This window comes from Denticeps clupeoides, chromosome 2 (assembly GCF_900700375.1).
Source record: "Denticeps clupeoides chromosome 2, fDenClu1.1, whole genome shotgun sequence".
Taxonomy (NCBI): domain Eukaryota; kingdom Metazoa; phylum Chordata; class Actinopteri; order Clupeiformes; family Denticipitidae; genus Denticeps; species Denticeps clupeoides.
The window spans coordinates 6,581,075-6,592,990 of NC_041708.1; the positions used below are offsets into that span (position 1 = coordinate 6,581,075).

General features: G+C 42.6%; 1 protein-coding gene across 1 annotated transcript; it reads left to right on the top strand.

The window, feature by feature from the left end:
• Positions 1-224: 224 nt before the first annotated feature.
• map3k14b (mitogen-activated protein kinase kinase kinase 14b) lies at positions 225-11,362 on the top strand. The gene is made up of 16 exons (XM_028970774.1): positions 225-368; positions 1,525-1,588; positions 1,998-2,171; positions 2,511-2,577; positions 2,689-4,525; positions 4,605-4,739; positions 5,063-5,192; positions 5,301-5,429; positions 5,521-5,625; positions 5,810-5,973; positions 8,279-8,429; positions 8,652-9,137; positions 9,479-9,585; positions 10,219-10,348; positions 10,443-10,549; positions 10,633-11,362. Exons 2-16 carry the CDS (start codon positions 1,579-1,581, stop codon positions 10,795-10,797), a joined length of 3,897 nt encoding a protein of 1,298 aa, XP_028826607.1. The 5' UTR covers positions 225-368; positions 1,525-1,578; the 3' UTR covers positions 10,798-11,362.
• The last annotated feature ends 554 nt before the right edge of the window (positions 11,363-11,916 follow it).

The following is an 11,916-nucleotide window of genomic DNA, read 5'->3' on the forward strand; positions in this document are numbered from 1 at the left end:
GCACCAAGTCTAAATCAGTGATGTGTCTTTGCTCGACTCTTAACCCCGGGGTGTCTGTATGTGTGTGTCCTGGGTGCCCGAGCGTGGGTGGCTGTCGGGAAGATGTCCTGGATCTTTGGAATTCCTCACACACTCAGCCAGCCAATGCGGTGGTCGTGACACAGATATCCAGCCTGGCGAATAGCCACCGTGGGTTATGTTGCGCAGTCGGTGTTTGTGTGAGCGCCACTCGTAACCAACAAACACACGTGCCCTGGGGGCGTATAAATGCCGCCACCCATTCTGCACTTTCTCTCGTGGAATACAGAAGCGCCATCAACTCTACCGGCACCTTGGAAGTTCAACCGAAGACCCGACAACAGTATCTGGTAGGCTTCTGTCCTCATGTCCTCAAGAGGCTAAACAGGAAGTAGGACATTGACATTTAGAGGGGTCAGCAGCTGAGACAGTTGAGGTTAATTTCCGCATGTTAGAAACCCTAATTGGATTTGTTCGACTTAAGTACCATTGTCTATTTTGTGCTCTTCATGCACTGATGTACAAGCCCCTCGGCACAGAAGGCATTTGAAGTGAAAGAGTCCCTGAGGATCCGAGCCTGGTTAAGAGGTGAGTTGAAACCTGAGTGGCGTCTCTCTTAGAGGGCGAAGACAGATGATTTCAGAACCTTGGCTCTGCTTGGTGAAATGAGATGAGAGGGAGAAGGCGGCACTGTCAGTGATTTAGCTGGCCTGTGTCTTGAGTACCGATAGTATTTAGGGGACAGCAGCACCATTCAGAGCATTAAGTTGAAGTCTGGGAGGTTGGAAAGCAAAGTGATTGTCATTGTCACAACGAAACGCATCCTCTGCTTTTTATCCATCACCCTTGGTGAGCAGTGGGCAGCATTAAGATTCAAACCCACAACCTTCTGATCTGTCAGTCCACTTCCTTTCCCGATAGGCCACCACTGCCCCACACTTGTTGTGCACTTATTGTCCTGAACCAAATACTATTTTGTGCACAATCAAGACAAAATATGGTGTTTTGCTGGTAGTGTCTTTTTGGCAACACCCTGAATGTACGACATCACTTTTCCAGGCATATGAGGAGAAAAAAAACTGTCAGGAGAAAAAAAATTGTCAAAAGGTCTTACTTTACAAATTAATCTAGCTAGAATGTGTGCAAGCTCACATCAGATTTAGACATATTGTTAATAATTGTTATGAATGTTATTATTAGGAAAAGTGAATTGAAAAAGTTCTATGTACAATAAGCAAAAATCTTTTTTTTCTGCTATAAAGAATAAAGGTGTTTAACTTTACATCAATGCTGGATGCCAGCGTATCAGAGCATGCAAGCTGATTAAACAGGCATTTGAATAACTCAAATTACCTTGCACAGTCAGTCATTCTTGCTGGGCAGGGCGGCGGTGTGAAAAGGAGAGAGAGAGAGAGAGCGACAGCTGACCAGGGCAGCGAGGACAGCGGGCAGAAGGCATGCCTCAACATACGTGCCAAATCTCTACTTGCTATTTATAACTCTCAGGCAAGGATCTCTTCCACCGGCTACCCATTCACGCCCGGCAGAGGGAGGAACTACATGTTAAAAGGTGCGTACGTATGTAGCGGTGGCGGTGACTCTGTGCTATAGTATGTGCGTTTAGTCTGATTTGGTTTTTTTCCGACATTGTGATTATATATAGTCATAACCTCTGAACTATCTGATAGGGCATGAAGGGGAAAAGAAATTCAAAGTACGAACTTGAACCTAAAGATATGCACTGTGCTCATATCAGGTGGTCTTTCATTTTTGAGGGCTTAGCACTTACTCCTTAAGATGGTTTTGGGTGTCACAGCGTCTTGGTGAGGGCTTGGCCAGGGCAGTCTGAGAAAGAATCAATGAATTTTCAGAAATCTTGATTATCTAAGAAATCTTTCCCTCTAATTGAAAAGGAACTTGGTATCCACAAGGGTTGGGTTAAGTTCTGGTGAGTTAAAATTCTGCACTTTTTTACCAAGCTGGTGGAATGGCCATCCCCACCATGTTTAACGCAACCACCACCATCTTGGACCCTGGGGCACTGGTCCTGTCCTGTCTGGAAGAAGAGGATTTGGCCATGGGAGCAGGAAATGCAGCCAGCGAGGTGGACCCTGTAGAACCATGCTGTACCTCCATCATTGCTGAGGAAGAGGGTAAGAAGGGCACATGCTACTTTGACTGAAAGGGATCATGGGTAGTTAGTGTAAGTGGTGAAGTGAGAGTTAATATGTGCCTGTGAGCTGTGTGTTCACTGAACTGGACACCTGTGCATTCCTTGAAGATGGAGTTTTCAAATGGGTGTGAAAGTTTATCCAGGAAGTGTTCTTGATCCATAAGTAAAAAAAAACCTGCTCTTGTTAGGAGAGAGACATTTCTAGGGAGCCTTGGTGTTTTCTGTTTCCTTGCTGCCCCCTTTTTGGTGAATATTATTGAGGACAAATAACATCCTTTGAAACCTGGTGTTATATAACAAAGTGTGCATTCATTTTAAGGTGATGGACCTGAGGAGTTCAGTCCCTGCTGCTTAGATTTTTACAGTAGGCCTCACTGCAACACCAGGTAAAATGTACACGTCTTTATCAACATATGCCTCATAATAACTCTTAATAACCATAATAGCCTCCTGTTAACACTTTATTAAATGTACAGTGTATCTGTTATGACCTGCAGGACTTTTCTGGATCACTTTTCATCTGTAAACCGGGATCAACCACAAGATTGCTGTCAGAGAACACATAAAAAACAGAAGAGGAAGACCAGCCGTGTCAGGGAAAGGTTGTGTGAAAATGAAACGAGGCTGGGTGACATGAGGAAACACCGGAGGAAGGTGAGGAGAGAGTTTCCTGAGCTGGAGAGCAGCAGTGATGAAGGATCAGGGACCTTCACACTTCAGCAAAGGATCCATCGTTCTTGCACCAGCAAAAGTCTTCAGAATTGGTCTAGGGCACCCCTCTATGTGTCCCCAAGCCTGGACAGCCTTGCTAGCCTGTTGTCAGTGAACCCTGAAGGGAAAAACTCAGCATCCCCCTCCTGCAGAGACACGGAGAGTGATTTTGGCTGCCTGCACAGCAGTACGAAAGCAGAACTGGGCTCTGACCCGTCAGATAGGAGTCACAGCTTGTTCTATTTCAACATGTCAGACTATACGTGTAACTCTTCCAAAACGGAGTCCATGTCGGATTCCTCCACTGTGAGCGACTGGTCTCGGTCAGACAGGAGCACGGCCTCAGACTCCTCCTACTGTAGCGTAGAGAGGAGCTTTGACTCGCTGACACTTGACAAGGACTTGGACTCCCGGAGTGGCCGTGCTATGCTTGACCAGGAACCTAGCTACCAACGCGTAGAGGATCTGTACGGCAGCAGTGGAACGGACCCCCAGTCCGAGTCCTCAAGTTTCTCTGCGACCAGAAGCTTTGACTCACTTTGCGTAGATGCTAACTGTAGATGCTTGTGCGTCAACAGGGAACTGAACTCCGACCAATTGGACTCTTCCTGTTACAGCGTGAAAAGGAGCTTTGACTCTTTGGTTATAGATGACGTGGAGGACACAGGTGGACTCAAGACAAGAACTCGCCTGAAAAATGTTAATCATAAAAGACCAAACGTTTGCTGTTTTTGCAGTAATAATCATTGTTTGGAGTCAGCGTCTGAATCTTTATGTAGCAGTTCTGAACACAGTTGGAGGTCAGTCTACTATGATAAAGGAAATTACGGTCAAGACTCGGCATTTGCCAATAATGACAGCGGCTCCTCTTTTTCCAGCTTCAAGAAGAACACCGGCTCTGGATCTAATAAAGGGAGTCTCCCTGACTCTTTATACTCTCCTCTAAACGAAAGCTTGGACTCCTTCTATAATGATACCGATTCCTCACATGCCCGCGGTACTTCAGAAATTCCAAATACTGCATTTTCCTGTTTTACTGTAGAAAGGAGCTATGACTCGCTGAACTGTAAAGATGCAACCTCGTTATGTAGCTGTTGTGTAAGTAAAGAAACATGGAAATCCGATGTGCAAAATCAATATAAGAGCCTAAGTAGCAGCTCTGAAACTTGGCAAATGTCTGACTCCTCTTCTTTCGTGGAAAGAAGTTGTGATTCATCGGCAGACTTTGACTCACAGAGCAGCTCGACCCTTGCAGACTGGGGGTCAGAGACATTGTCTTTTAGTGAAAAAGATGCCTCTGAGTCGTCCTTGTCCACTGTGAGGTTTGAGAGTCACTCAGACAACGTGAACAGCCCTGAATCCTCTGATGTAGACACTGGGGGCCACGATGGGGGCCATGAAAACACCAGCAGCAAATTCATTGGCAGGAGTCTAGAGGCAGGAGTTCAATTTGAGTCTCTTGCCGATCACCTGGAGGTTGTTCTGAAGCATCTGCGGGGGGTTGTGACCTCATCAGATCGGCGCCTGGTCTCTCCTTTCTTCAGACAGCTTGTGAGAGAAACGGCTGACGACAGAGAAAAAGAGAAAACAGTGAATGAAGGATTTCTCTTCCATCCACAGAAGGTATAAGAAACACACAAATTTTAAATCCTATTTGTATCCATTATGAATATTTTATTTTAAAATGTATGCATTCTTTAAGCTTCTCCAGCCGAAAAACTGTGAGTATCGGGAAGGTCAGGAATACATGCTTCTCCACCATATCCAGAATGGCTCATATGGGGATGTGTTCAGTGCCTTGGACAAAACCACTGGCTTCAAATGTGCAGCAAAGAAGGTAAAATGTCATTATGGATGTTAGAGAACAGAGTTCTAGTTATCATATGTCTATGTTAACAAGATTCGACCTAGTTCTTTCATGTCGGTTCTGGTATAGCTCTATTTTTTGTATTTGAGTTTTGTATTGTCCAACGCTTTCACTTGTTGCCTGTTGTTGCCCAGTCTGTGTACTTACATCCATTTATCTCACTTTTCCTTGTCCTCCATCTAGACTGTCAACATTGGCTGTGTGTCATCAAATAGTCAAACAGCACACAATGCACCAAACGGTCATGTTGAGTGTGTTGCAAAATAAATCTATGATCTTTCTGTCATTCCTAGGTCCCTCTGGCCAGTTTTAGCTGGGAGGAGGTGGGTACATGGAGTGGTTTAAGCTCTCCTCGCGTCCTTCAGCTTTTCGGAGCAGTGAGGGAAGGATCCAACATCATCCTTTTCATGGACCTGAAAACAGGTAAGTTTAGCAATAATGCTTTTGTTCAGACAGAGTTGTACCTCTGCACCCCATGGTTTGTTGAATTTCTTTACCTTGAATGTCTGCTTTCCCTTATTCTCCTTAAAGGGTCTCTAGCCCAGCTGCTCAAGAGGCATGGCAGCCTCCCTGAAGACCTGTGTCTGCATTATCACTGCCAGGTGCTGGAGGCACTGGAACATCTGCACAGGAGACGGGTGCTGCATCTGGATGTGAAAGGCATGTGTGATTCAGAAGTTATGCATGATAATACAGTCAAAAGCACAAGCCTGCAAACAGATGTTCGTCTAACACTGCTGCCTGTCTACAGTGGATAACGTGCTGCTGTCTGAGGATGGGAGAGATTGTTTCCTGTGTGACTTCGGGCTCTCAGAGATACTGGACCCGTGTGGATGGACCTCAAAAGCCTTAAGGGGTTCGTGTGCAAAAACAGTGGAAAATGCAGTTGCACATTTATGCGTAATTTGATACCACATTCCCAAAACCCAACCCTTATATAAGAAACACAGATGAGTGGAACTCTACCTTGTTTAAGTGGAGACCTCTAGAGGAGGTCTGTAAAGTTGGATGTTCTAAATCGGGGTGTATTTGTGTCCAAGGATACGGTTTGAGGGGCACTGAGACACACATGGCACCTGAGGTGGCGAAAGGAGATCCTCGCTGTGCTAAGGCAGATGTCTGGAGCAGCTGCTGTATGCTCCTGCACATGCTCAACGGGTGCCATCCCTGGACCCGCTACTATGCCCACCCACTTTGTCTAACAGTAGGTGGCATGCAGATTTATGTAATGGCACCGATCAAGCATTAATGGACCTTTTTATGAGGGTGGTAGTAGCCTAGTAGGTAACAAACACGCATATGAACCAGAAGACCCAGGTTTAAACCCCACTTACATTTGAGGCCAAAATTATTAGCCCGCCTTATGAAATTAAACAACATTCTCGGTTTCTATATGATAATGACCATTGCCAAAAAGTGTTTGTTATTTTGAAAAAAATCTATAAAAGTTTAATTAGGATATTTTATTGATATACTGAGTTGAAACAAGAAAGGGCAAAAATGAGACACCCAAAATTATTAGCCTCCTGACCATTAATAGTCAATATATTGGAGCTAATAAGTTGGCACAGGACTCCTAAGGGATTTTGGCCTATTGAAAACTGTTCAAGCTTGTCCAATTTGCATTTTTTTCCGAGCAGGAACATTCACTTTGAGCACCTGTCACAGATTCTCAATAGGCTTGAGGCCTGGGCCTCTGTGTGGGCCACTCCAGGAACTTGGTTTTGGTGTCCACAGCCACTACCTAAACTTACACTACAAGCATATTTTTACATATTCTACCTCAAAATGTCAACATAATTTTTTTTGAGCACCCGAACAAGGATTTCTGTGCCTGAGGCTACAAAACAACCCCACAGCATGATGCTACCACCACTGTGTTTAACTGTGGGAATTGTATACCTATGCTTGAAGGCCTCTACCTTTTTTCACCAACATCCAAGTGCCCAAACAGTTCCAGTTTAGTCTCACACACCAGTGCACAGACTTCCAAAACTCATCTTTAACTTTCAAATATTCACAGGCAAACCTTGGTTGGCCAACGTATAGCAATTCTAGACACTCTGAATTGCTTGGAGATGGCAGTGTAGCCTTCCTCCTTAACATGAGACTCTATGACCTTCTTTCTGAGGTCCAGACTGGTTTCCTTTGTCTTTGGCATGTTGAGTAACAGTAGTCTCTCTCATGTGTTCAAGTGCCCTGTTTTTATGCTTTTTATGCTGATTGAATTTAGTTAGGAAGCCAATTTTACAACATAGGTTTGGTTTTAAAGCTGATTGGTTCATTACTGTAGATGTGTTTTGAAAGCATAAAATCACTTGGGCTAATATTTTTGAGCACCCTATTTTTTATAATATTTGATAGAAAGCAAGGCTAAAAATGTATTTTATTTTATAAAATGTACCAAAAGCTACTAAATAGCACTGGTGAATGTATGATTATTTCAAATTTGATCAATGCTGTAAACATTGGGAAGACGTTTAGGAAAATGTTCCTGAATTTTGGCCTCAACTGTATGACCATTGTGTCCCCGAGCAAGACACTCAACCATGAGTAGTAATACTACTTGTAAGTCGATTTAGTTAAGGGCATCTGATAAATCCTGTAAAGATAAGCTTCTATTTGTAAGTCATTTAAGAATAAACTATGTGTGACACAAAAGTGTTCCCATTTGGAATCATCCATTAATGCACCTAAAAAAAAGGGAATTTCATGGAAAGGATTTTCATGCTATATTCACAACATGTAAAAAGCAAAATATCAGTTATTAGAATATTACCAATGATTAATCAAAATACAGACATTTTGTTTCTGAAAACTGTGTTGCTTAGTAGCCTTATTATGTTTGAAATACGAAAACAAATAGCATTTTTTTTATTAACTATTTGATTTCTCATATGTGATATTATTTTGCATGAGAGCTTTTCAATTTTGTTTGCCCTTTTTTAGACTTGGCTATGGCAAATTAACCCATACAGAGTAATACATCTAATAATGGGTGGTAGTAGCCTAGTTGGAAACGCACTTGCCTATGAACCAGAGGACCATGATGGTCGTAACCCCACTTACGACCATTGTTTCCCTGAGCAAGACACTTAACCTTGAGTTGCTCCAGGGGGACTGTCCCTGTAACTACTGATTGTAAGTCGCTCAGAATAAGGGTGGCACATAACAGGGTGGTAGTAGCCTAGTGGGTAACACATTCGCCTTTGAACCAGAAGACCCAGGTTCAAATCCCGCTTACTACCATTGTGTCCCTGAGCAAGACACTTAACCCTAAGTTGCTCCAGGGGGGGACTGTCCCTGTAACTACTGATTGTAAGTCGCTCTGGATAAGGGCGTCTGATAAATGCCGTAAATGTAAATGTAAATGTAATGTAAAATGTAACATAAATGGCACAAATGTAAATAATACTAAAGTAATCAAGAAAGCAAATCGTATGCACTTTTTAAAAACAATATCTTGAAGGAAATGTTTTGACTTATTTGCTATTTGACTTATTTGCTAGATTGTAAGCGAGGAGCCGCCACTGTGGGAGATTCCATCCGACTGTAGCCCCGTTACCACAGTCATCCTCAGGGCTGGACTGAAAAAAGATCCTACAGAAAGAGCATCTGCCACAGAGCTAAAGGTCATGACCTGCAAGGCCCTGCAAGCAGGTACAGTCGTGCCGTTTTTTAATACCTGATTGGCCATTTTCAAATCAGTTGTATTCTATATTACATGATTGGATACAAGCCAGTCTATACGGTCAACAGCCTTTGTAAAAAGCAACATGTAACTTATGACTATTGAGAGCCAAATAATTAACTATGATTAATGAATCATAAAATCCTTGGAATTCACGTATTGTCTTCACTGAAATAAATCCTTCCTTCTAGTGGGTGGATTCACTAGTTCTAAAATCTTAGAACAGCAAGCTCTACAACCCACCCCTGGAGAGACTTCAACTCCTGAATGGACATCTGCAAGCTCCCAGGAGAGGCCCGTTATCCCAGTTGAGGCCACTTCCTGTTCTGAAGACAGTCCTCAGTCGCTGGTGCACTGGGTCAGCCCCTGGCGGGAGGAAGCTCAAGAGGAGGATCAGTCGGCATGGGAGATGGGAGAGAGGGATTCAGACGTTGAGAGTGTCCGAGAGGACAGGGACTCAGACTGGGCTCATGAAGAGGAGTATGAGGGGGAGGGGGAGGAGGGTGGTGGAGGAGAGGAAGAGGGCAGCGATCTGGAAAGTTTGCGGGAGCTGGGCAGTGACTGGGTGGAGGAAGAGGATGAGTGGGAGCCTTTTCACCGAATCCAGATTCTCTATGGGCCCAAACGAGAGAAAATCCCTCATCCTGACAATGACTCTTCCCTATCAGAGAGTAAAAGTGAGCTGTCTTTCAGTCCCTCGCCGGGTGTGTGTGCATGAGTGAAAGATTTGCATGCCAGGATATGCACACTTAATGTGAAAGTAGGTGAGTCTGCTGCCTATCCATCCACACACTTTTTTAACTTGTTGTACAATGGAACGAAATGAAACCTTTTGGCTTTTCACCTTGTTGCCTGCTTTGTGGTGTATGTCTCTTTTGAAAGTGATTTGTTCTTAAATGGTTTTGATAGTCTACTTTTGCTTAATCCATGGTGATCTTAATGGATGTAAAAAAAGGAAGATTACATTGAACTTGAAATGATTGTTATACATTTTAGTTCATTAAAGTTCTCTCTTCAGGTTGGGGGGTAAACAGGATTCCTTTAGTGCCATCACCAAGACATCAAGAGCTACCCATGAAGTGCCTTTACAAAAGCCCTGCCTCCTTAATCGGATCTTCAGAAAAGGTATGTACATGCCTCTCTCATGCACACACAAAAGGCTCTCATTTGAAGGCAGTAGGTCATAATTGTTATAATAGCACATTGCATTGCTCCTAACACTGGGTCTATTTTGGTTACGTATAGCTAGGGATGCACCAAGCCGATACATGTGTTACGTTAAATAATCTATGAACCAGATCTATCTTGATTTATTGTAGGATTTTGCGCATGCACTCTCCATTATTCGTACACAGTGCGCAGTTTTGCTAAGCGATAGCTAACATTAAAATGTCATCAATATGAAGGCATTTCATGCTTGCTACACCAGCTTTATTCATTTAGCCAATATTTTGAGGAGTGGCTTTAAAAAGCGCCGTCCAGAGGCATCATGCCAAAGAACAGTACAGTTAATCTTAACAAAAATGTAAAGCATTGTATAGATATATTTCTGTAATCATTTCCAAACACAATCCAAAGCAAGCTGGATCGCTGCATCCTTACGCATTGCATTAAGCGAAATTTGTCCAGCCACACCTCATTCAAAAACACCCCTTGTCATTCCAAGCATGCAGGCACAAAGCTGACAGTCATAAATATTTTTGTACCAAAACCCGAATAGTGCTGTTCTCTTTAGCGATAGAGCATTTTATCTTTTAGGACTCCGAGGATTCGTCCGATGACCTGAGTTCTGGCGTTTTCTCCTCCTACAGTGGCCAGACTGACAAGGAGAGCTTCAGTGTGGATTGGTTGGTTTCAACCAATCAGCCACAGTCTTGTTGCTTTGAAGGTACTTGTAGTACCCGTATACATACAATCGGTTGTGTTAGCTAGATTAATTTGGTCTTATTGGAGCATCAATAGAGTCTGCTGTTGTGCTCCAGGTCTTGGAGTAGACATCTGGATTGAGGATTTCACTGGTGAGAGCCTCAGGATAAGGGAGAAACCCCACGTGAAGCTTGGCCATGTTGCCATGGGGATCAGTGAGCAGGTGAGGGGCTAAATGTTCCCAATTGTGACATTAATGGTCACAAGTCAATATATTGGCCTAATTGTGTATTTCTACATTTTTAGATCTCTGTGAAGACTTTTAGTCTGGCTACGCTGGATGGGAAACCCTTTTCCCCTGACGAAGAGGTCATGGAGTCGGGCCTGTGGTTACAATGTGTTCCTGCTCTAGACGAAAATTCTGACTGGACTTGGCGAATCAGAGATGGAAAACTGGAGAAGAGGGGCTGAGCAATTGCTGAACCAAACGGATATTTCTTCTATATGAATTCATTTGAATGTATATACAGTACCTATGTGTCTTTCTCAGTCTTCTTCTTCTACTTTCGTGCATATATATTTCTCAAGACCAAATAATAATAAGGTCTTGAATAGCCATTTAACAATAAAACCCATACACATACTTAGTAAATATACACTTATTTCTTTACAAGGTTAATGTGTTCCTTTTTTAATAAATTATTGATTCATTACACGTTGATTGCTTTATTACTTACTGGTTTCTAAATAAAGTTAAAAAAATGATTACGTGATAATCATTAGTCACTGTTTGTAGGAATGAGTGGAATAATAATTATAATAATGTGATTTTCCAGACTATTTTAAGTAAAGCTGACCCATTACAGTATAATGAAGTAAATACAAAAACACTTAATGGCAATTTTTTTTTGTAACATTCCATCACTAATAGTTTTTAAAACAGACAAATATTCGTTCATTAGGTAGGGCTGATTGGCTGCAGTTTGAAACGTTTTTGATGCATATCATGTATCTCCCCCCGCTTTTGCTTCTTCAAGCATCTTTTTGTACTGGCTTGTCAAAGGAACCCAGCCTGTCAAAGGAACAAGAAAGGTCCATGTGAACTGGTGATTATGGATCAAATTATATTGAAAATTATGCGACAAAATTGTAGCTCAATGATGAAACATATACTGTGCTCAAAGGTATTTGCCTTGCGGAGACCAGCAGTGATCAGAGCCAGCAGAACCAGTCCTTCCCACCACACTCCCCACAATCTCCTTAATGAATCTGGGTTTTTTATACACCACAATCAGAGTCTCTATCTAAACAACCTGTATTTTTATCGTTTTTCTTCTGTCAGTTCGCAATTGATGTGTGATTACTGGGTGAAATTTGATGACATGTATTAGTAGTTACTTCTCTTCACGAATCTCAATGTCCCAAGCATCTTATAAACGAAAGTGAAAGTGAAGTGATTGTCATTGTGATACATCCATCTGGAGCTTACATTACCAAAGATGATGTAAATGCAACAACTGCCCCTCCTGATTGTATAAAGATTTAAAGAGTTTGATAAAAAAATTATAAAAAAAATTGTTTATACAATGA